Raw genomic sequence first — 27,587 nt, 5'->3', positions numbered from 1 at the left:
TCTTGTATTCTGAAACTTTTGTCACAGGCTGGACAAAACTGGAGACCTTGGAGGAATTAAGCCTCCTTATAAGCCTCATGGTGATAGTCAGTAAATAAAAGGTACATTTATCTGGAGGAAAATGAACAAGGAAGATACAAAAAGTGCATGTAGTCTTCAGTTCCAGAACAGACATAGTTGTCAGAAAAATTATTTTTTAATTATCTGGTTTATCCGTTCAAATAAAGACAGAAGAAATCTATCTATTACTAACTGTTCTGAACTGCATTTTATTTAATGAACTTATAGCACTGTCACCATGTACAATGTACCTGACAAGCAACAATCTTTTAGTTCACAAGTACAACAGCTTGATCCATATGTGATCCAAAATGTGCAGAATGCTATTATGGTGGGAGGTTCAACTTTCTCTTTATAATTCTCAACATTACTTGAATATTAAATCCTATATCACCTTCATTGCTGGTGATCATTATGTCATGTACATGTAGAACTTATTTTTAAACTTCTATTGGAAACCAGATTGGTCAAATATGTCTTCATAACGAGTTGAAAATATGGAATGTCTTGGACTAGGTTCCGTGGCTACCAAAGATTTAAACATGTTAAAGAATGTCTGTTGGTCTTAAATCTGTATTGTATATGACTGTTACATGTATAAATTAAAAAAAGGCTTTTATATCTTTGCTTTTGTACAGACATCATTGACATTTATATTAGCAAACAATTTGCATTTCCTGGCATATCTATTTGTTTGGTGGCTGAACATTTCCAAATGCATATTTCATGTTTTTCACATCCTTTTTAGTTTTCTGATGAAAATGCTGTTGCTTCCAGTTGATACAGATTCTATAGCTGAGCCTGTGTCTATCAATTTCTTTATGTCTGGCATGTGTGTGAATTATTCACAGTGACTCTCAATTTCATTTCCCCAAACTTTCTGTGTCTGATTCCTTTCCATGAAGCTATATAGACCAGGGAAGAATGTCTGCTCCTGAAATATCAATTTAAATAAATTTATGGAATATTCAAAACAATGCTGACTCCATTATAAAGCTTATTTAAGATTATTTAACATCCATTTCAAAGGATCTCATTTAATTTTTTTCTTTAATAATTATTACTAGCTTTTCCAGACTAAAAGGTGAAGAAAAAATGTACATGCATGTTTGTTTAGGGTTTCCCTACCTACATGTACATACCCTGTTACTTAATACTATTGTTTATTCAAACACATTTTAATTGATATGTTCCTCTGGTTAATGACAGAATGTTTTATTGTCCTTAAATAAATGTTACTTATAGAGATAGGTTATCTAAAGTAAATTTATAAATTGACATTGTGAATCAATTTCTACGACCCACATCTTCTTATCTTTGAACATTTTTTGGGGGAAATAAAAACACTGGCCCTTGAGTAATCCTTTTTGGGATTAGTCCTTGAGGTGTGGATTCCCTAATCAAATTTGTATGTATTTATTATCAGAATCAGTACACAAATCTTTAAACTTGTATTTCAATTTCATTTCACATTTTTACTTTTTGTTTAGCATCATCATTTCCAGACATTAATTTTATAAGATACCTATTGATTTAGTTTGATGGTTGGTTGTTTTCTGAACAATTTAACATACATGTATGTACTATGATAAAGATAGCCTCATCTGTCTTGTTCTCCTATATATTGATCAAGTATATGTATTGGACATGTTAAAAGTAAAGAGAGCGTATTCTATCAGTCAAGAGCATAATTACTTAAACAAGTCTTCAAAATTATTTATACTAGTAATGTTACGAATGAAAACAAAGCAGTGGCGGACCCAGAAATGTTCATAAGGGGGGTCTGTACAGCCATGCTTCAGTGATTCCCTATATAATCAACCAAATTTTTCCCACAAAAAGGGGCCCCGGCCCCCTGGGCTCCCCCTCTAAATCCGCCTCTGCAAAGTTACTCATGTAGTTAAAGCTAAATATTTGAGCATGAAATACTACAATAAATAGGGAATGTGTCCATAGGACACAGATGATGCCCACTCTTTCAGATCATATAAAGTTATAAAGGGACATAACTGAAGAACGGTAAAAGTGATGCTACCCAAATTTGTGCTTGATCTGAGTTTTGTGGTAATACGTATTTTGTATAAGTTTCATAACATTTGGTTAAGCAAACTAAAGTTAGAGAATGGAAACGAAAAATTCAGCAATTTTACCATTTGTAAAGGGGCATAACTCTGGAACGGTTAAAGTGACGCCAATAACATTCAAACTTGATCTGTGTTTTGTGGTAATAAGCATTGTGTATCAGTTTCATAACATTTGATTGATGCAAACTAAAGTTAGAGAAAGGAAACCAACTTTGGGATGTACGGACGGACGCACGGACACAGATGGACAAGGGTAAAACTTAATGCCCCCTCAGCTACGTATACTGCGGGGGCATAAACATGTATTTTCTGTATTTTTGATATCTGGTTAACATACATGTACATGAACAGGATGAAGTTATTTTTCTCACAAAGCATTAAGCTAATATTTAATGAACACAGAAACACTAATTGCCATTCTGACCCACTGTGGCCGAGTCCAAGAATAGTGAACAATTAATTTCTTTCTTGGCAGAAAATTTCTCCTAACAATTATCTGGAGCACCACATGATATCTAACGTCACAGTTCCCAAATTGCACCGAGTACCCAAATTGCACCTATTCAACAAAAATAGCTTCAGATGACACCTGCCAGCTGGACATGTACACCTTACAATCATTACATAAACCAAATATAGTGGACCTATTGCTTATAGTATCTGATATATGGATTTGACCACGAAAACTTAACCTTGTTCACTGATCCATGAAATGAGGTCGAGGTCAAATGAAAACTGTCTGACAGGCATGAGGACCTTGCAAGGTACGCACATACCAAATATAGTTATCCAATTACTCATAATAAGAGAGAAATTAACATTACAAAAAATCTGAACTTTTTTTCAAGTAGTCACTGAACCATGAAAATGAGGCCAAGGACAATGGACATATGACAGACGGAAACTTCATAGCATAAGGCATCTATATACAAAGTATAAAGCATCTAGGTCTTCTACCTTCTGAAATATTAAGCTTTTAAGAAGTTAGTTAACGCCGCCGCCGGATCACTATCCCTATGTCGAGCTTTCTGCGACAAAAGTCGCAGGCTCGACAAAAAATTGAGAGACAAGTTGAACCCTGTCTGACAACACATGTAAACCTTGGATCCCATACATGTATACCAAATATAGTTATCTTGTTACTTATAATATGCCACAAATTCACTTGATAAATCACTACACATGTAGTTTTTTAAGAAGTCGCTGAACAATGAAAATGAGGATAAGGACAATGGACATATGACTGGACAGAAACTTCTAAACATAAGGATTCTTTATACATTATGATTTTAAGTATGAAAAATCCATGATTTCTACCCTCTGAAATATAAAACTTTATATAAATAGTAAATGTTGTTGTCCGATTAGCATTTCATGTATTGCATGTCTTGTATTCTGAAACTTTTGTCACAGGCTGGACAAAACTGGAGACCTTGGAGGAATTAAGCCTCCTTATAAGCCTCATGGTGATAGTCAGTAAATAAAAGGTACATTTATCTGGAGGAAAATGAACAAGGAAGATACAAAAAGTGCATGTAGTCTTCAGTTCCAGAACAGACATAGTTGTCAGAAAAATTATTTTTTAATTATCTGGTTTATCCGTTCAAATAAAGACAGAAGAAATCTATCTATTACTAACTGTTCTGAACTGCATTTTATTTAATGAACTTATAGCACTGTCACCATGTACAATGTACCTGACAAGCAACAATCTTTTAGTTCACAAGTACAACAGCTTGATCCATATGTGATCCAAAATGTGCAGAATGCTATTATGGTGGGAGGTTCAACTTTCTCTTTATAATTCTCAACATTACTTGAATATTAAATCCTATATCACCTTCATTGCTGGTGATCATTATGTCATGTACATGTAGAACTTATTTTTAAACTTCTATTGGAAACCAGATTGGTCAAATATGTCTTCATAACGAGTTGAAAATATGGAATGTCTTGGACTAGGTTCCGTGGCTACCAAAGATTTAAACATGTTAAAGAATGTCTGTTGGTCTTAAATCTGTATTGTATATGACTGTTACATGTATAAATTAAAAAAAGGCTTTTATATCTTTGCTTTTGTACAGACATCATTGACATTTATATTAGCAAACAATTTGCATTTCCTGGCATATCTATTTGTTTGGTGGCTGAACATTTCCAAATGCATATTTCATGTTTTTCACATCCTTTTTAGTTTTCTGATGAAAATGCTGTTGCTTCCAGTTGATACAGATTCTATAGCTGAGCCTGTGTCTATCAATTTCTTTATGTCTGGCATGTGTGTGAATTATTCACAGTGACTCTCAATTTCATTTCCCCAAACTTTCTGTGTCTGATTCCTTTCCATGAAGCTATATAGACCAGGGAAGAATGTCTGCTCCTGAAATATCAATTTAAATAAATTTATGGAATATTCAAAACAATGCTGACTCCATTATAAAGCTTATTTAAGATTATTTAACATCCATTTCAAAGGATCTCATTTAATTTTTTTCTTTAATAATTATTACTAGCTTTTCCAGACTAAAAGGTGAAGAAAAAATGTACATGCATGTTTGTTTAGGGTTTCCCTACCTACATGTACATACCCTGTTACTTAATACTATTGTTTATTCAAACACATTTTAATTGATATGTTCCTCTGGTTAATGACAGAATGTTTTATTGTCCTTAAATAAATGTTACTTATAGAGATAGGTTATCTAAAGTAAATTTATAAATTGACATTGTGAATCAATTTCTACGACCCACATCTTCTTATCTTTGAACATTTTTTGGGGGAAATAAAAACACTGGCCCTTGAGTAATCCTTTTTGGGATTAGTCCTTGAGGTGTGGATTCCCTAATCAAATTTGTATGTATTTATTATCAGAATCAGTACACAAATCTTTAAACTTGTATTTCAATTTCATTTCACATTTTTACTTTTTGTTTAGCATCATCATTTCCAGACATTAATTTTATAAGATACCTATTGATTTAGTTTGATGGTTGGTTGTTTTCTGAACAATTTAACATACATGTATGTACTATGATAAAGATAGCCTCATCTGTCTTGTTCTCCTATATATTGATCAAGTATATGTATTGGACATGTTAAAAGTAAAGAGAGCGTATTCTATCAGTCAAGAGCATAATTACTTAAACAAGTCTTCAAAATTATTTATACTAGTAATGTTACGAATGAAAACAAAGCAGTGGCGGACCCAGAAATGTTCATAAGGGGGGTCTGTACAGCCATGCTTCAGTGATTCCCTATATAATCAACCAAATTTTTCCCACAAAAAGGGGCCCCGGCCCCCTGGGCTCCCCCTCTAAATCCGCCTCTGCAAAGTTACTCATGTAGTTAAAGCTAAATATTTGAGCATGAAATACTACAATAAATAGGGAATGTGTCCATAGGACACAGATGATGCCCACTCTTTCAGATCATATAAAGTTATAAAGGGACATAACTGAAGAACGGTAAAAGTGATGCTACCCAAATTTGTGCTTGATCTGAGTTTTGTGGTAATACGTATTTTGTATAAGTTTCATAACATTTGGTTAAGCAAACTAAAGTTAGAGAATGGAAACGAAAAATTCAGCAATTTTACCATTTGTAAAGGGGCATAACTCTGGAACGGTTAAAGTGACGCCAATAACATTCAAACTTGATCTGTGTTTTGTGGTAATAAGCATTGTGTATCAGTTTCATAACATTTGATTGATGCAAACTAAAGTTAGAGAAAGGAAACCAACTTTGGGATGTACGGACGGACGCACGGACACAGATGGACAAGGGTAAAACTTAATGCCCCCTCAGCTACGTATACTGCGGGGGCATAAACATGTATTTTCTGTATTTTTGATATCTGGTTAACATACATGTACATGAACAGGATGAAGTTATTTTTCTCACAAAGCATTAAGCTAATATTTAATGAACACAGAAACACTAATTGCCATTCTGACCCACTGTGGCCGAGTCCAAGAATAGTGAACAATTAATTTCTTTCTTGGCAGAAAATTTCTCCTAACAATTATCTGGAGCACCACATGATATCTAACGTCACAGTTCCCAAATTGCACCGAGTACCCAAATTGCACCTATTCAACAAAAATAGCTTCAAAAATCTTACAAGTTTTCTTTGAGACTAAATAATTTGTATTTTTATGATTTGACATTATGGACGTCTTTTAATATAGGTAAATAATTTAATTTTGGATGTAACGCGTCTTCCGATTGGCTGACGTTGTTTTGTTTATCAGCTCATAGACATAATTTTGTCATGTGACCGTGACGTCACCAACGTTTTTTCATGGTTTACTCCGGTTTAAAATGGAATTTAGAATTAAATTATAAGAAATGACTGTAATATTTTTTCTGTCTATTCGAAATAACATAAAAAATGTGGTGCACACTTTAAAATAACCCGCTACGCGGGTTATTCAGTGTGCACCACATTTTTGATGTTATTTCTTCATAGACAGAAAAAATATTACAGTCATTCCTTAAATGTATTCAAATATACAAAAAAACGTTCACAGTATATATTTCAACAGATGAAGCACACTGAAAAAATGAAATCTACGGAAACGTCGCCATGCGACGTTCACAAAAAGTCATGTTTTAAAAATGAGCAAAAAAAATATGTTTCACGCATCTATTTCTTAAAAAAATGAATACTAAGCATGGACTAATGTCAAATTGTTCTAAATATTTGAAGAAATAAAACAAAAAATCTGATATTTGAATTTTAAGGATGTTAATTTAAGCATGGATGCAATTTGGGTACTCCTCATTACAGAATCATGGATCGTTTGGAGGTCGGTTCAAACCCATTTTTCTATGATTCAATATGGATTCAAAATTTAATTGGTGTAACTATATAGTATAAAAGGATACATCTACAAAATAAACACAGAATGGTAACTTTTGTCTGGATCGTAAAAAAACGTAGGTGAAAAAACTGTCAAAATAGGTGCAATTTGGGTACCCTCACGTTACATGTATCAGTGTGTGACAGAAGTAAAAAAGTATGCTGATATTAAAACTTCTTCTGTATGTGCAGGCGATGCAGGCGTAAGTATACATGTATATCTTTGCATGTACACAGTAGAATATCATTATGATCTATATACTATTACTAATGAATTTAGATTATCTGATCCCATATCTTCATTGACATTGTAAATTATAATTTTTTGGTAGGAGAATGCGTTGGAAGACTTGCAATGTATTTTCTGGGATATTGTCAGGTTTTTTTAAAGTACACTGTGAATCCTCCACAAACATTTTTTTTTATAAACACGAGAAGTTGCCCAATGATCATGATGATAGAAAAATGTCAACCTTTAATACTCTATTTTCGAGAATTTACCTTTGAATGCGGACTTGTTGAAGGCCGTACCTTGACCTATAATGGTTTACTTTTATAAATTGTAACTTGGATGGAGAGTTGTCTCATTGGCACTCATACCACATCTTCCTATATCTATTGATTATCGGTACAGACTTAAGTTTGGAAACTTGGACCGCAGACTACGATTTTACCACCGGTCCTAGTGTCTGTACCGTGTTCCTTCATTTTCCTTGCAACAGCGAACAAGTAGCAGATATCTGGTATGTAAACTCTTTCCATAGCCCGTTTGAAGCATGTTGGAAGCCTGACCATGCAATCTTTGATCTCCAAAATAGTTTCCAAAATTTGTCTCTTCTCAAATTTCAATTCTTTCACTTTGTACTAAGGCAAAATTTCAGTTAATGCATTTTCTAAGTTGTTTTTCCATTTCTGCGTCGTCATCTTCAACATATTCCTAGGTCGCGTTCATAAGGAGCATTCTGATTGGTCGATATACATTCTTTCTGGGATCAAATATTACGTAAAAAAAGGTCACAAAAGTGAAAGCGATTAGAATCATCGTTAGATCTCGTATGTAGTATAACGGAATCCGAGTTCTATATTTTAATTAGATTGCATCAGTAGATACAAATTTATCCTACTTACCCAAAAGCCTGCTGTTATTCCTTTCTACTATATTTTCTGAAAAGGACCCATCAGTGAAAATAGCTTCCATAGGACAAGCGGTAATGCAAGCTTCACGACCTCGAGCACTTATTACACTGCTTCAACTCGGTCTAGGAGTACAAGTGCATCACAACTTCGCTTCGCGGTTTCTGGTGTCCACATTGAACAGCTTAGGGTTTTGTTCCTCATACTATGAAGTCCAGAAATTTGAATCAAGTGCTGCAGCTGTACAAGGAGTTGACCTTCCAGGCGATGTGAGCAACAGCTTTGTACAATTTGTAGCAGATAACGTTGACCACAACACCAGAACGATAGATGGCCTCAACACTTTTCATGGCATGGGCATAATAGCTGGAATAACGCCTGGTACAAAGAGAACACAACCCATTCCTAGAATAGCTTTTTCTAGTGATGAAATAAAGGCATTAGCAAAGATAGAGATGAAATATTACAAACCTCAATCAGATCTTATGGCTAAATTAAGTTATGCTGAGTTGAAAAACTTAAACACACTGGATAAGACTTTCCGTCTTGATCTGCTGTCGGTTATTGTTTGGCCTTTTGAGTATCCGATACCAATGTGGTCTGGCTTCATGCAGATGGTTCAGACAAGAGACTACCCAGGCAAATCATCGGTTTCATTCCTGCCTATGATAGATTTGAATGCATCGGACATGACCTGTATTTATTCCACATTGAACTTCGTCTCCAACCAAGCAAAGCGTTATGACATAACAGCAATCTTGACTTTTGATCAACCTCTGTATTGGAAAGCCTTCTCAATTATTGAAAACGAAAATCCAGGAAGCCCCTTGAAGTCTGTGGTGTTAGCGATTAGGACCATTCCACACAGAGATGAGCTTCCTCGGATCAATTTGGAATCTTATGAGTAATACTGGTTTGAAAGAGATGCTAGAACTCATATACGCTCCGAATGCCGTCACGCATATCCTCAGCGGAAAAGTTGTAGCTAGAGCCTTTAGAGGTCATATGTTAGTGGATACAGCACTATATTGCTTGTTGATTGCAGATATATTCAATATTGACGTATCTAAACTTTAAGAAGAATCCCATTCAACCCTTGATTCAACTGAAATGAGGGAGATTGATGAATTATATTCTCAATTAACCACGGGAGAGCTCTCAGCTTCAGAAGCGTGTGAATCGGACGTCTTGAAAAAGCTAGAAGCAACTGTCCGGAGAAAAACTGAAATTTTAAAGCAGAGTCGTACAGCAAAGTTGTGGCTGCAAAATTCAGAAATGGTTCAGGTTTTAAGCCAATTTATGAAAGCAGAGAGAACCGGTAACTGGCCTCTTCATTTGCAAAGCATCCAAGCAATGTTGCCATTTTTGGCTGCATCTGGACATAATCTGTACACGAAAACAGCATACGTTTACTTAATGACAATGCAATCTTTAGACGAAGACCATCCTGATGTGTATGCGATTTTCATCAATGGCAATCATGTCATAAGAAGCTGCAATAGATACTGGGCTGGAATATCTTCAGATTTATTCATTGAACAAGTCCTAATGAGGAGTGTGAAAATAGCGGGTGGATTGACGAGAGGTCGAGGAATGACTGAAAGCCAGCGTTCCCTTTGGCTTATGTCCATGCCAGCATGCGCTGAGATCAATCAAGCTATGCAGGATTTGTCCGGGGTAGGATATTTTTCAAGTGAACAACACGAAGACGAAACACGCGCAAGACAAAAGAAGGACACTGACGACATTCAGACTCTTCTCACGTTCATTCATTGAGCCAGAGGTAGATCGTTCACTACGAAACATTGAGACAGGAGTAGTAGCTGATAAAACTGTGAATGTGGATGATGCCAAAAAGGTTGGGACTTGCATTATACAAGAACTAGTAGGAAAAAATATAGCTGATCACACGTTTAGGAGAAAGAAGCAAGCCATTACGCTTGGAAACAAAGTTCAGGCAAAACTTGACGGCGAACCTCTTAGAATAGATTCACAGCTCCTTTTTCAGAGATGCACTACTGCTGCGCATGGTATTTTTGATGATATTTCAGAGATATTTTAATATGAATTGTGCGGAGTTCCTTCATCAATATTTGAAACCACGGGCCTTCCAAGAGAGCCGAAAAAATCAACCCTTGCCGAATATATGTGGAATTTGATTGAACTTAAACCAAAAGCACCAACAGAAACATACTTTGTACTTGATGGTGGTTCTCTTATACACCGTTTACCATGGACAAAAGGAGCTACGGTTGATACCATATGTATTATTTATGTCAATTATGTTAACAATTACTATAAAGATGCAACTGTTGTGTTTGACGGATATCCATCAGTTCCAACTACAAAAGAATTAACTCACTTCGGACGTACTAAAGGAATCATATCTCCAAAAGTCAATTTCAACAATGACACACCAATTAAAACAAAAAAAGACGAATTTCTTTCAAATTCGGAAAATAAACAGCCCTTTATCAATACCCTTGGAGAGAAATTTAAGGACGGACATGTAAAAGTTATCCATGCAGAAGACGATGCTGATCTAATGATTGTGCTTACAGCAATCGAAAAGTCGGAACAACATACAACTACCGACATAGGAGAAGACACTGACCTACTCATACTGCTCTGTTATCATTCACAAGATACTATCAACAAGATTTACTTCAAATCAGAACCCAAGCAAAACACTCACAAAATAAAGATTTTGGACATAACCGAGACAAGGAGAAAACTTGGACCACTTGTTTGCAATATTTTGGCATTCATTCACGTTTTTAGCGGATGTGACACAACATCTCGAATTTTTGGTCAAGGCAAGGGCACGATTTTCAAGAAAATTAGCACAAACATTAAATTACAAGATCATGCAGCAGTCTTTTGCCAGGAGTCTAGTGTCGAGAGTGTGATTCATAAAGCAGGGGAACAAATCTTTGTTGCATTATATGGAGGGTTACAAGAAGTTGAAACATTAGATATGCTACGCTACAGAATATTCGTCTCCAAAGTTTGCGTTGGAAATATATATGTACAAGTGCACACTCTCCCACCAACAGCTGACGCTGCTAAGCTACATTGCATGAGAGTTTATCATCAAACCCAAGTTTGGATTGGGAAAGGTGATATATTAGATCCAAAGGACCGGGGTTGGCATGTTGAGGACAATAAATTGCTTCCAATTAGAGCAATACTACCACCGGCTCCCGAAAAGCTTCTTAGGATAATCAGATGTAATTGCAAATTAAACTGTGACACAAAACGATGCCCTTGTCGTAAACACGGAATAGACAGTTCCCCAGCATGTGGGGAATGTCGGGGAATGAATTGTTCAAATACAAGTAACATTACAGAAGCCGATGAACTTGACGATATGTTACTGAAGGCATCAATATGCATGTACATTACAGAGACATTTAACTAAACATTAAGAAGACTTATATCAAAATTGTCTGTTTAACTTAAATTAAAACAAAATCAGATATTTTCAAAAATAAATTTTTGAGAAATTATATTTACCTTCATAATATTTTTTAGAAGATTACGAAAACAACCACGCTTAAAAAAACAAAGTTATCAATTATTGAACAGTTTAGGCCATGTACAATTCAATGAATGTTATACCGAAATCTGAAATATTAGTACATTTTATATTGAAATTTATTTAATTTTTTGGGCAATTTTTGGCTAATTTCGTTCATAGATTAATAGATTTTCTGTTTTCACTTTGTAAATAAATGTAAATAATTGTTTTAAATGTTGTACTTTAGAGCAGCCATCAAAATTAAACGTTTGAAAACAGTCAGATATGAATCTCAAATATATGGTGTTTTTTTGCAATTTTTTGTGATTTTGTCATTAAAAGGGATAATTTTACCAATAAATCCTAACTATGGATTATAAATTTACCATCGGAAATGTTCTTTGTAGTCGTATTAGTAACTTGAATTCGTTTTTGACATTTTATTGGCTAACGTAGTGCCATAATTTAGATTTTCAAATTTTTTTCACAATTTCCAGCGATTTTTGGTTAAAATCAAGGTTTTAAGCCCAAAATGGTAATTTCCGATCGTACGATTTTTCTAGACTTTTTATATATGATTGTGCCATGCTTTGGTATTATAAAACCGTTAAAACCATTTCTGTTGCAATTTGTTTAGATTTATGCAATATTTGGCGTAGACAGACTGGACTATACAGGTTAAAAATATACAAGAACAAATTAAAGAACTATAATATAACACGTAATTAAGATAATAAACAACGTCAGTACCCAGAATCTATACTTCAAGACCATCATGTATTATTTGTGAACTTGATACGGAATATTTATCAACGAGGTCTTGGTATCTTTCAATGAACTTTTTTAGAAACAGGACGAGACGTTCTTTGTCATAACCTTGGCTCATCAACTTTCTGTTCAGACACTGGTGACGTTTTCTAAAGTCTGAGTAGCAGCTGCAAGTTCTTGAATACCGAATGAGTTGGGAAATGTATATCCCATATGCAGGTGAAGTTGGTATATTGCTGCTAAGGTGGGGAAAATTTATAATTTCAAAATTAAAATCGTCTTGCTTGTCATAGATTCTGGTAATGAGATGACCACTTATGTCAAATTCGAGGTATAAGTCTAAAAAATGAGGCGGAGAATACGAATACTTCAAACCCCAGGTCGTCACCCGCCGCGTCAATTTCTTTCAACACATCAATTGAAATTTCTTTCTTAACTTCTGCGGAACCTATGCTGAATTTAAAATATGTGATGAGGCTTTATATGAACTGGCCTGTGTCAAATTTGTGCCACTTAATACGCTGTAATTCGCAAATATACCACTTCGATGTGTCGAAATTTCTGACGAAGCGGTTCCGATAGTAATTTACGAGTTACGTCCCTTGGTTGACACTTTTCATGAACAAACTTATTTGTACTATTATATATATATATATATATATATATATATAGCACCATATGCTGTTATTTACAAGTTAAAATAATTAAACTGATTAATTATCTTTTTACTAAATATATTTTATACTACAGACATACGTAAAACAATTAGGTAAACATTTTTAAAAGAGTTCCAGGACTGAAATAGGGCTTTAATTACAGCAGAGACAAATAAATGTGTATATATGTCTCTGATTACAGTTTCACTGGGCCATAATATATTATTTCATGACTTACTTTAATATTTTTGTATATATTTTTACCGCTATAACCGAATAATACCAACACAGAAATAAATTTCTACTTCATAAAGGCCAGGGCTAGCCAAAATATGCATACATACTATATCTAGAGAGAGTTAAAATGTTGAATTTCCTTGCAATACTTTTTTTTTTATATATTTCTAAAAGAAATAATAATCCAAAGTATTCTCAAAATAGATTCTTCATAATTTGAAATAAAGGGAAATTGGTTTGCAATCTGTGTATGTTTAACAATTATTACTAGATCCAATGAAACACATACTTAAAAGATAGAAAGACATCAATTTCTGACTCCAACGGCAAGTAATAAACAGAAAACAGAAAAATTTTCAAATTGCCGCCAATTTCATTTTTCCGCGAAATTAACATAATTTCAGAATGGCGGGCTTTAATATCAGTCCCGTTGTTGTCTTTAGAAAGTAGCAACAACGGTCGTTTCTAAGGACTTGCTTTCCGACTGGTACAAGATGGAGGTTTGGCCTTTTTATTTGTTATTAATATAGTTCGTACTTAACTTCCAACTTAAAAGTAAAAAAAATATTGAATCAGTTACATTTTGCACAGTAGTTACTTTAAAATACATGAGTAACATCCATTAATTATAATATTATTCAAGTATTTATGCAACACATCTTGGTCTTTAAAATATCATATAGAAATAGTTTTGTTCTTATAATCTGAATGTTGCCTAAAAAAAGCATTTGTCAGTTTTAATCACCACAACAGAGTAATATAGGACAATCGCCAATTTTTTTTTTATTTCACCTCCTAAATAGACAGAATAATAGAATTATGAACGAGCTTGGTATTTATGGAAAGCCAACGGGGTCAAAATTCTTACTTCGTAACTTGTCAATTTGTAACTTGTATCTTTGTAATTTCAAACTTCTTACTTCGTAAATTGTGAATTTGTAACTTGTACCTTTGTAATTTGAAAATTCGTAATACGTAAATTTGTCAATTTGTAACTTGTAACTGTGTGATTTCAAAATTCTTTATTGGTAAATTGCAATTTGTATATTGATGTTTTGTAACTTGTCGATTCGTTAAATGTCGATTCGTAAATTGTCAATTTGTATATTGATGTATTGTAACTTGTCGATTCGTTAAATGTGGATTTGTAAATTGTCATCTTGTATATTGATGTTTTGTAACTTGTCGATTCGTTAAATGTCGATTTGTAAATTGTCATTGTTGTATTATGCGAACGATGATTATGACGACAGATGGCGCTCGGTTTCCTCTTCGGTGTATAAGCCTCCTGTAAGTAGGAGCACTTCCATGTGGAGTCTTCTTCTTCTTCTGGTATACAATTACAGCTTCATTTATATTGAAGATTACGAACTGTTGCATGCGCGGAGTATATGATTAAAATTATATATGAACAAAAATTTATCTTTAAATTTGTAGAATACTTGGTGATATTTACATGAAACAAAGATAACAAGTGATTAAAAAATATGTACATTGGTATTTATAGAATTAATTTATGTTGTGGAGAACAGTTGGTGTCAACTGATCTCTATAGGTTTCAATTGTTTGACATGCTACTACAACTTGTGGTAACATGTTCCATTGAATGATTGTTTGCGGAAAAAATGACCATTTGTAACTGTCTTTAGAGGTGGATATTTGCCGAAATGTTTGGGTATGTAATTTTCTTGTTCTAGTATCTGATGGTATAAGGAATAGTGATGGAATTGCGATGAGTCCATGTATGACTTTATAGAACATGATTAGTCTGGTTTTGAGGCGACGCTCAGTGAGTGAGGGCCATTGTAGTTCGTTTAACATGGATGTAACACTACTGGTGTTGTGGTAGTTGTTACATACATAACGGGACGCACGCCTCTGTACCATTTCTAGCTTATTTTTATATTCTGCTGTGTGCGGATCCCATAAACTACAGGCATATTCAAGTTTTGGTCTCACTATGGATTGGTATGCACGGGATTTGACATTGGTGTTTGATACTTTTAAGTTTCTCCTCAGAAAGCCAAGAGATTTATTTGCATTTGATATGATGTTGTCGTAGTGATTGTTCCATTTTAAGTTAGACTGTAAGGTTACGCCGAGATATTTTGCTGATGTTACTGGTTCTAAAATATGGTTATGCAGAATGTAATCGTGTTTGAATGGTTTCTGTGTGATGGTTAAAATTATGCATTTTCCTGGATGGAAGGCCATGAGCCAATCAGCCTCCCATTTAGCTGCTGCATTAAGATCTGTTTGTAGTTTTATGCAGTCTTGTTGACATGTAATTTCTCTGTATATAATGCTATCATCAGCGAAGAGTCGTAATTTGCTGTGTTCAAGGTATTCTGGAAAATCATTAATGTAAATTAAAAAGAGTATAGGCCCAAGGACAGTTCCTTGGGGGCACGCCTGATGTAACTGGTGCTGTATTTGATGTTATTCCATCTATAACCACTGTTTGTGTACGGTCTGATAAGAAAGCCTGAATCCATTTTAGAGTGTTATCTTGAATGCCATAGAATTTAAGTTTGTAGAGTAGACGTTTGTGGGGTACTTTATCGTAGGCTTTGGCAAAATCCATGATAATGAGGTCTGTTTGTATATTTTTTGCTGTTGTTGTTATGAAGTTCTTGTATAAATTGAATGAGTTGTGATTCACATGATCTCGATTTTCGGAAACCATGTTGGAGATCGTAGAGTATGTTATTTGCCTCCAAATAGTTCATGATGTTACTTGTCACAATATGCTCCATCAATTTACAACAAATACAAGTGAGTTAAATTGGTCTATAGTTTTCAGCCTTGTATCGTTCGCCCTTTTTAAATCCTGGTGCAACAATTGCATGTTTCCAGTCTTTTGGTGTTTTTCCTGATTCCAGAGATTTGGTAAATATGGTGGTAAGGATAGGTGCAATTTGTGCTTTTAGTTCTTTTAAAACCCGTCCACTGATATTATCTGGACCACTTGCTTTGTGTGGATTTAGTTTATGTAACGATTTTTCGACACCTGGTGTTGTGATTTTTATTTCTGGCATTTTTGTGTATGGGCTTGGACCCTTATCAGGAATATTAGTTGGTGGTTCGTTAGTAAATACTGACTGAAATTGTTGATTAAGAATGTCTGCTTTTTCAGAAGTGTCTGTTACAAGTATGCCTTCTTTTTTCAGAGGCGCAATTCCTGTATTATCATTTCTAGTGCTTTTGATGAACTGAAATAGCTTTTTTTGGTTTTGTATTTGTGGACTGATGTTGGTCCGGTTCATTGATTGGTAAATCACAAATAATTTGTTCTATGTAGTTCCAATATGCCTTCCTTTGCTCTTTTTGGACTGTTTGTTTTAGTTTCTTGTATTTCGATGGGTTTCCATTTCTGTTTTTATAACACTTATTTTTCTTGTTAATGAGTTTCCTTAGGTTGTTGTTTATCCAAGGTAGTCTATGCTTGTATGTGAGCATTTTGTGAGGTACGTTTGACTCTATTGATTTGAGAAGATCATTTTTGAAGGTGTTCCATAGTGTATCTGCATCACTCAAGTCATACAAGTTATTGATGGTGTTAAGTGTTGTAGTAAGGTCATTTTTAATGATGTTCCAGTTTGCCTTTTTGTATTTAAGTATTTTTCTTGGTGTTTCTCTTACTCTTTTAAGCCAGGTGTCCATTTCTACATAAACTATATCGTGATCTGCTGAGCCAATAGGTGGTAGTGTGTTAAGTTTATTGATGCTAGTTGGATTGTTTACTAGAATGAGATCTAATATTCTATCTTTACGTGTTGGCTTGTCTGTGGCTTGGTGCAAGTGGTGATTTGATATTATGTCTAGTAAAAGCTGATGTTGTTTAGCATCTGGTTTGCCTAAGATGAATGCTGGTATTGACCAGTCTATGTGTCCAAGATTAAAGTCCCCTCCTAACCATATATTTGTGGTTGTTGTATTATCTAGTCTATTCAAGGAGATGTTGAGTTGTTCCAAAGATGTACCTTTATCTGATGGGGGTCTATAGAAGCTACCAACACAGATCTTTTTTGTGCCAGAGATGTTTATTTCTGCCCATACTATCTCACAATCTGTTTTAAGTTCTACAATTTCAGAACTAATAAACTCTTTGGTGATAGCTATTAAAACACCACCATGGCTTTGGTTTTTGTTGTTTGTTGGTCTATCATTTCTGTATACATTGATCAGGTTTTTTATTGCAAAGTGATTGGAAATTTATGTTGATTACTCTTATTGGTTTTCTTACTTTGGATTTTTGCTTTTTCTGTTGTGAACCCTTGTTGTTTTTATGTACCGGTAAATCTATAGGTGATGATGTTGCATTTGGTACACCTGGGCTGCTTAAGTCTGAACATTTACTGAGATCAGAATACTGATTTTCTGTATCGATTGAGTATGTGGAGTTAAATAATGATGTTGAAAAATTTGGCATACCACATTGAAAGCACTCCCACGAGATGTTGCTTGCATCCATAAATTTGTAAATATTTGAGTGTATACCTTGACAGTTAATATGGAACCAGGTATCACAGCTGTCGCAACATACCGCTTTATGTTTCCAGGTAACTGCTTTGTTACAAGTACCGCATGGCCATCTAGGCCCTGGGTTTGTTTCTGTATCGAAGGCATTTGCAAGTAGAATTATGAATAAATATTTATTTACTGGTCTGCATTTGTTAACTTTTAATTTCAGACTCCCTAAGTTGGTTATTGAGCTGTGTGTTTTCTGATCTTGTGTGTGTTCATGCTCCTCTTTTTCAAAGATGGTTTTGAAGTTTGCATGATGGCAGATGAGCAATATTAAGGAGGTGATCAGTAAAGTATAGTAAAGTCTCATTTTTTTTTTGTACAATAAAATATGTTAAATTTTTAATATATACCTTTGTTCACTTTATCTTCGTCTCTTCGGCTACCAAAGAGCACAGGAAATTGAAATAGCCATGTTAGTATGAAGGAAAAGCAACAGAGTGTTGTTATTTTCGTTCAGAATATTTTCTTGTTTTGTTTTCTTTTGTCAACTTCCGGTTTGATCATGTGACTTTTGTTCTTGTCATGTGACCGCCTTTGGCGGCCTTAGAAACAAAAAAGATTTATTTTGTTAAAACTGATAAATACAATGTACATTCACTATAAGTGATTTGTAGAGGGTTATCTATCAAAAAGGATCAAAAATATTGAAGTATGGACAAATTGAACTTGCAGAAAACCTGTAATTTTGGTGAGTATTGGAGCTGTCAAAAATGAACGTCTTTCCTCCACGCATGCGCCCCATCTCCTAGTATATACCTAAGTAATTTTATAAATCAAAAATGTACAGCATATACAAATAAAAGAAAATAAATAGATAAATACATTGTTCGGTTTATATGGCATATACCAGGGACTCAGCTTTATATAGAGTTGACCTCGAATAAACATGTATGTCTACCGTACTGGTCACCACACCTGGGAGGGGTATGTCACTTCCTGTATTTAGGTATATACTGATGTGTCGCTGGAATGGGCTCCCTTATCAAGGCGCTGTTAATTGTGTGTATTGGCATATATACTATATTTCCTGGCTCCCTTATCAACTTCGCAAATATAATTAATACTTTCATTTGGCAGGAAATTTCATCTTAATATTTGACCGGGTCAAAATTAGACTAAATACATGAAATATAAGACTGAGCTGGAAAATTCAAACTTATTGTTCTGGGCCGCAAATTTTGGACTAAATGTATGATGGGAGAAATGGGTTAACACCTATTATTCCTTAATATTATAATCTTAAGATATTGGAAAAGAATGTAATTTATATCTAATGATTTTTTAATACAAGAAGCACTGAAATGGATGAAAAATCTTTATTTATTTGGCTCTCGAGTAATGAAGATAAAAATGTTTTATAGCATGTACTTTGCAAAACAAATTGAATGAAGTATTATTTTAAATGAGTCACTTAGTTAATGTATACTATATATTAAAACTGTATTGGTATATGCAATATGTTGTAATAAAATCTAAAGGAACCAGAAAACTTATCGAGAACTTAAATGGACTACCCATATTTCAATCGTAGCCAAGAATGCAAACTCAACCGTGACTAGGATTCCTGATAAGGAATTTGAGATATTGCCGACCAGAATGCAAGAAAACCGCATATATTTCACTGGTCAATAATGGAGTATGAAGCAATAGTATATGGGACCCGTACGAACATCAAAAAGCTTGAAAGAATACAGCGACAAGCTGTGAGTTTTATAACGAGGAGGCTACAAATCCAGAGAAGATGGTTGCGTCTCAAACACGCTCACCAAAGGCAAACAGACAAAACGCTTAAGCCAGAAGCTAGTATTTCTGTACGAAGTGGTTGAGGGGCTTGTTCTTGCTATAGAACCTGACAAATTTTAAAAAAAGCTCGTCCAAAAAGAACAATTGCTGCCAAGGAATTTGACAATTATCAGTCAATAAATATTGTGGAAAAAGAGATCAAGAACTACACAAAGTGTTTTGAGATTTCAGCGATCAAAATCCCACATTCCAACTCATTTTTCGTAAAAACAGTAATCGAGTGGAACCTCCTTGAAGACACTGTAGTGCGCACACCGAGCGTTGACAGCTTTAGAAACTGCTCGCGTGCACCGTCGATAAATCATCTGCGCTCTCTCTACCATTGTATTAAAGCCAGAATTGGTATCCCGAACGTATTCCTACAGATACAGATACAGATCTAGAATGATCATGGTACTGGATCGACATATACTAGGAGTTGTCTCCTCTGAATATTTTGTCAATGACAATGATCGTAAAACTATGAAACAGTTTCTTTTTTATTACACACCTATACCCACTTTTTACCAAAGTGACACCCTGCCGCTTTGACTTGTCAGATAGAAGATCTCGCCATTTGCATGACCGAAGCAATTATCTCCAATCTGCTTACCCTAATTTCATTTCCCCATGAAAATCTTTGAACATGATTTTGGCTGGGGGTTGCGGGGGAGGGCTGTCAGGGAATATTTTGAAGAGTAAAAAGCTGGCAAACTGTGAGACGGGGTAGCCTTGGATCCTGGCTCACTGTTCGACAGAAGAGCCAGGCGGAATACAACAACATGGTTTCGTCAATTGGATATTAGAATGATTCATAAAATTATTTTTAATTTCATATGAAATGCAAATTTCAAAATATTTAGCTTATATAATACAAACGTTATTGATTAACATCGTGAGTCAACTGTTAATTAACGATCCGATCGACAGCAGTTGATAATGAGGGAATCGGGAAAATTTTGTTCTTTTTGTTTTGTAAATTTTTATAGAACGAAAAATCAGGTTGTGGCAATCCTTAGCTTCATGACCAGAACAAATTTAGTAGGCATGTACAAATGAGTATTAATATATTATATATATACATGTGTGTCAGCCCTTCCCCCTGAGGACTCAGTCAGAATAAAATGGTCCGATAATAGCATTTTAGGATTAATAGAAACCGTTTTTACCTGGATTTTTACGTACTGATGTAGCTTTTTATAGCCGACTATATGGATTGGGTTTTTTTTCATTGTTAAAGGCCGTACGTTGCCTATAATTGCTTACATCGACTTTTATATTTGAACTTTGGTGGATAGTTGTCTCATTGAAAATCATTCTGTTTATTACCACATCTCCTTATATCTATTTACCCGAATAATTCAGTCGCTATGTTTCGCTAATATACGATTACACCATTAACCTCGCAAGTAGGAGAGATCGATTAACGTAGAAGGAATGAACTATTCAGATTTGGGTTGTATTTTTATATAGTTTCCGTTCTCGAACGATACGGCCACCTGTCGTCTTCAGAAAACAAAATGTTCTGTATACATACCATATACAAATAAAAATGTTATTATTCTATTTGTGTTCTTTTAGATGCATTTGCTGTACATATATGATTGATTTAAATTACTTAGGTATATATATTTACTCCATATGGAGGTGCTCCTACTTACAGAAGGCTGATTCACCGAAGAGGAAACCGAGCGCCATCTGTCGTCATAATGATCGTTAGCATAATACAACAATGACAATTTACAAATCGACATTTAACGAATCGACAAGTTACAAAACATCAATATACAAATTGACAATTTACAAATCTACATTTAACGAATCGACAAGTTACAAAACATCAATATACAAATTGACAATTTACGAATCGACATTTTACGAATCGACAAGTTACAAAACATCAAGGATTTGTATAGTGAGTCTCACTATACAAATCCTTGAAAACATCAATATACAAATTGACAATTTACAAATCGACAATTTACGAATCGACAAGTTACAAAACATCAATATACAAATTGACAAATCACACAGTTAAAAGTTACAAATTGACAAGTTACGAAGTAAGAATTTTGACCCCGTTGGCTTTCCATAGGTATTAGGATATTTGTGTATGTACTTAGCTTTGATCACGAGTTTTTGTGCAAAATACATGATTTTAAATTGTCAAAATTTCAACCAAATTATTTTCTTTTCAATGCGAATCCAATGCATACACATCCACCATCACTTTTAACAACCTCATTATAAATAAACTTTTTGAGATGCAATTTTAAGGAAATCACATGACCCATTACTGTACTTTCGCTTTCTGTTTTTTTTGCAGGTGAAGGACAACATTAGCACGTAATAATGTCTACGAGGTGTACTGTGCAAGAGTGTAAATGCAAACAGTTTAAACAGCAGTCGACGGGTGTTGATAGAAAGAATAAAAAAGGTTTGTAATTTTAAATTGATCTAGGGGCATGCAGCTCTCCAAATAATTTTTACAATTTACAATTTTTTTTATTCAGGACCCTTAATTGGCTCATTTTGTTTCTGTGAGTTAAATTGAACTCGTTATATAAACTATTCATTTCTAGATCGGTATTAAATATTTAATTAATTTTTTTTTTTAATTGCATATTATGTTATTTTGTATTTATTGTGTTTTAAATTGGTATGTGATACTATAATAAATTATTCTGATTCTGATTCTGATTAAAGGTTTTATAGTTATTCCTTTGTGATAGTGTATACATAATAAAGGATGGATTATGCACCACACAACTTCTTTCCAAATTATTAACATCCATTTTTATCAGCTTTCAGGGTAACTAATAATAAATCCGATGTGAATACGCTAAGGGGTCCTCTTCCTATATAATGATATAATGGTATACACAGACATGCCGCTGGTATGGGTCCATATATCAAATATATCGAAATGGGATGCAATTTCACATCTAGGAAAATAACCACTCAATGATCAGACATAAATAAGTCTAACCTTGCTTTTGACTTGTAGAGGTCTTAAGTTGCATGTTACATGGGTTATCTCCCTTTATTTTAAAACAAAATATGACTTCAACAAGTAGGGGGTCCTCTTCCTATATAAAGGTATACACAGACATGCCGCTGGTATTGGTCCATATATCAAATATATCAATGGGATGCAATTTCACAGAGGAAAATAACCACTCAATGATCAGACATAAATAAGTCTAACTTTGCTTTTGACTTGTAGAGGTCTTAAGTTGCATGTTAGACGGGTTCTCTCCCTTTATTTTTAAACATTAATGTTGATGGTTCCCTCCGGAACTGATGGAGTTGGACCAAGAATTTTAAAATTATCAAGATCGATTGTAGCAAGCCCCCTTGCTCACATAATAAACCTTAGTTTATGTACAGGAGTATTTCCTAATATATTAAAATTTGCTAAAGTTGCTCCCATATTTATAGGAGGTGATAAAACAGATCCAAACAATTATCGACCCATTTCAATTTTACCCACTGTGTCCAAGTTATTTGAAAAAACTGTCTTTAAACAACTATATTTATTCTTAACCACACACAAATTATTAATACAACAGCAGTCAGGATTTAGAGAAAAAACATTCTTGACATACAGCACTCATTAAAATAATTGATAAATGGTTAGAGAAATTGGACAATGGAAATTTTTACCGCGATTCTTTTTTTTAGATTTTAAGAAGGCATTTGATACAGTAAATCACAATATACTTTTATCAAAACTAAAATTATACAAATGTGATGACCACTCTGTAAAATGGTTTTCATCATACCTCTCTCAGAGAATGCAAAAAGTTAAGTTAGGAACCACTGATTCAGAATATAAAACTGTTACAGTAACTTTTGGAGTTCCTCAAGGTTCTATACTTGGACCTTTATTGTTCCTTATTCATATCAATGACTTACCATTAACCTTAGAATATACTAATCTGATCTATATGCTGATGATACAACTTTGTATTTGTCATCTAAATCTATTGTAAATTTAAATATAGAATTATGTTTGAATAAAGACTTAGACAATGTTATTAAATGGTGTAAAGAAAATGATATGATGATAAATAGCAAGATATCAAAATGTATGCTTGTTGGATCAGACAGAAAACTGGAAAGCTGCAATGAATGTTTATGTGTTTTATCACAAGATAATATCACTTTAGATAATGTTGAAGTTGAAAAACTTCTTGGAATTCATATTAATAAAAATCTATCATGGTAAAATCAAATTGATAAAATATGCGAAACTATTTCAACCAGAATATACCTGTTAAAAAGGTTGAAACGTTATTTACCATTAAAGGGTCTTATTCTTTTTTACAATAGCTATATATTACCCATTATTGACTATTGTTGTACAGTATGGGGTCTTACCACAAACTGTAATCTGGAGAGGATACATAAGCTCCAAAAACGTGCTGCAAGATTAGTTTTATCTGTTTCTTTTGATTTTCCATCAACATTAATGTTTAAAAAGCTTGCATGGATGACTATATTTACGAGGATACAATATTTTCAAGCTGTGTTAATGTTTAAATGTATGAATGGTCTAGCACCTGATTATCTATCTATTAAATTTACTGCTTGTACTGATCTTTATAATTAGTGTCTCAGGTCGACAACATCAAGACTTCTTCATGTACCAAGACCTAATTCTGAATTTTTAAAAAGAACATTTAAATATTCTGGTATTATTACCTGGAATAATTTACCGAATAATATTAAAGAAATAAATAATTTAGATACATTTAAGATAAAATGTTCAAATTATTTTCTAACTGTACAGAATGAAGATGCCCGATTCTAATGTATTTTATCTTGTTCTATTGAATGCATATGTACTTATTCAATATTTAAGCTGCTATATATAACTGTATTATGTATTTTTATTTTGTTTGTATTTTTGTCTTTTCTATTTGTATCAATAGTATTTGAAGGCCTCATGGAAGATTAACATGTCATTGTTAAATGTGTTACCTTCGTCAACTAAAGAATTTTATTATTATTATTATTTAAAAACAAAATATGACTTCAACAAGTCAATTAATGTTAAGCAAAAAAATAATTGACCTGTATCAAAATGTTGAGATTAATTACTTTGATGTCATAAAGTTACAACAATTGGTAATAAGTTACCTGTCATTGTTAGGCAATATTTTGTCTTCTGAAGAACAATATGAGTTTGATTCTTAAAAATAACGGAGACAATGTTCATTCACTTTCTGATGCAACCCTTTACAACCACTAAAACTGAAAAAAAAACTTACAAGTACAAAACAAAAAACTGTTCAATCACAGGTCATTGTAAATCTCTGCCTTAAAATTCACTTTCTGCTATAAAGAACGTTTGGTGAGGACTATGATGACTGTATCTAGCCCAATGAATATGAAATAAAGGATACCCGAGACACAGTTAAATCTTTTTCATAAATTGACTTACATCCAGAAATTTACAGTGAGAGTCGGTTGGAACTATAATTTGATTGTCGAAATGCGTATTTGGTGCAGTAAAATTGGGACCGTTTATGTTATTACTATCACTGGGTCGATACCTCTGCTGGTAGGCTGTTATTCCCCGAGGGTATCACCATCACAGTAGCCAGTACTTCGGTACTGGCAAGAAAATACGGATATTGTTCGATTTGATATGTGCTAATATAAAGTTAAAGAAGTTATTTTGAATTAAGGAATATATCTCCCTCGTGCAAAGCTCATGATTCCTTTCCAGATTTGACTTAGGTCCTTTGATCAACCCTTCAACATATGTATTAGATTTTGGATTTTCAAATATTTTGATATCGAGAATCACTAAAGAGACATTAGTTGTCAAAATGCGCATCTGGTGCAGTAAAATTGATACGGTTTATGTTTTAAATCAAAACTTTACGAAGAAAGAGCTGATTTCAATTGTCCAAATGAGAACTTTCCAGAATGAACATCCACACAGGGCTTTTCCTACATGATTTCCTTGACAGAGGGTTACTGCTTACAAGGAAGCTATTGCATCTAGGGTTCCAAATGGGTAAATTTGAATGCATCGCTTTAAAGGTTCTATGAATGCTATTATGATTTTGTTGACCTTTATGGAACATGTGTGTCACAGATGACCACGTATATGGTCCATTTGTCTTAACCACAATCCCGTCCTCATTCCTCGATTGTTACATTACCGAATTAGAGTTATCACCGAAATTTTACTTGCATGAACAACACGATGGGTGCCATTAAAGGAGCAGAAACTACTCACCATTCAGAGCACTTGAAATAACTCTGGTTTTTTGTGGTGTTCGTGTTGCTCAATCTTAAGTTTTCAGTGTACTGTTGTTATTGTCTTTTATCTTTACGTTGGTTTTCTTTTTGTTCATGGTATTGTCTGTTTTATTGGACTACATGGTGACCTGTCATGAAAGAACGATGATATTAAACTGCATCTGTTACAAACAAATTTCTTGTAAACTATATAAAATGTGTGAACCTTGTACAGTAAGAAAGTCTTTATATTCTATACTAAAAAGAATCGACCAAGAAATTAATTTACTCTTGCATCATTGTAACATTGATTTAAAAATAATCGTTTCCACTTATTCCCTCTTTGAACAGGAGCTGAACTTGTCATACTAAGACCAGTTTTAAAAAATGGAACACAATAGGAATGCCATTTGTAAAGCCATATCAGTGTGAAATCTAGTGTCAAAATATTACCTCCCTTGTAAACGCTTAAACATTGATCTCTTCAATGTTTGTTCCGCTTAAGCAAATACGCTATTAATCAATAAATTCATAAGAAAACGTTCTGAGGTATAGTAACAAAAATCAAAGTACTGAAGTACTGAACATCGGATGACCACAAGTTCTTGAGGATGGCCAAAAGCACTTGTCTCAGAAAAAAACAACATATCTCTTTACCTAAAACTGAGGTTAATGTACAGAGATATATTTTTTTCTGAGACAAGTTCGTGCGTGGATGATGACTTCAACTTCACCGTAATAGCTATTATATTGTAGTGATACAAATCAGTATACACTGAGTTGTTGTTTATATTATATTAAAATAACAGTTACATATATATATGATTTGAATCCATTTGTATATCAATCTATTCTACTATTCTAAAAATAGTGCAATGCAAGTGCATGGTGGACACTTTTCTGTAAAAATTCGATTTTTCTAAGATTGGATACGAGTAGGCATTCATATTTTCCCGCAAAATCAATTACAGAGTTACCGGTCCTTGACGGTATTTTCACAAAACGTTCTTTGAGATATTCTTCCGCATGCTTTAACATAATTTTTCGGTACGTGTGCATTGATATTATCAATGATTTTTACTTATATATATATATCTAACTACAAAACATTTTCATATTATTAATTTATGTTGTAAACAAAAATATTTTTATCAGTATTCATTGAAGAGATGTATTTATATCAAACGATAAGGAATGTTATTTTGCACTCGTTTATGTGCGCGTATTTATCATGTTTATAGATCGGTTACAAACCCAAAACTAATTTACATAATGGAAATCTAGGCGATAGCAATACATCGGGATGACCCCAAGGTCATCGCGATGTAAAAATGAATTGAAATAAAAAAAAAAATTTCCATATAAATTTTTTATTTCCCTCCTACAATATCAAACGACGAATTAAGCAAACTATAGGAGCTTAGTGTAAAATTGGTCTAAAATGTTGCTATGCGAATAAATTTCTGGAGTACTAACTTCAATTTATTTTTCTACTGGCTCAATACCTCTCTGGAGCATGATAATTATCCGTATATGTATACATGTCAACTAGATCAGAGAAGTTCCGAGAAAAAATTCCAAAGGAAACGATTGATAGACAGCAAAAATTAACACTTCAGAAATTAAGTTACTAAGCAAATTCAAACGGGCCTTATCTCGCGGATGTAAACATTGAATGTGAATAGATCAAGAAGAC

General features: G+C 33.8%; 1 protein-coding gene across 5 annotated transcripts in view; it reads left to right on the top strand.

Moving 5' to 3' along the window:
- LOC127710258 (interferon alpha-inducible protein 27-like protein 2) overlaps positions 1-27,587 on the top strand; it is a 99,484-nt gene that overhangs the window by 64,432 nt on the left and 7,465 nt on the right. For 4 of the 5 annotated variants that reach the window (XM_052216034.1, XM_052216033.1, XM_052216035.1 and 1 more), the window contains exon 2: positions 21,960-22,070. In XM_052216034.1, coding sequence (XP_052071994.1) covers positions 21,986-22,070 — 85 coding nt within the window. In that variant the 5' untranslated portion in view covers positions 21,960-21,985. Of the gene's footprint in view, positions 1-21,721; positions 21,745-21,959; positions 22,071-27,587 lie in introns of those variants that run through there. The other variant, XM_052216036.1, reaches the window with a different exon arrangement.

Source organism: Mytilus californianus, unplaced genomic scaffold, assembly GCF_021869535.1.
Source record: "Mytilus californianus isolate M0D057914Y unplaced genomic scaffold, xbMytCali1.0.p SCAF_7, whole genome shotgun sequence".
NCBI classification, from domain to species: domain Eukaryota; kingdom Metazoa; phylum Mollusca; class Bivalvia; order Mytilida; family Mytilidae; genus Mytilus; species Mytilus californianus.
This window is presented reverse-complemented; position numbering and strand designations above follow the sequence as displayed.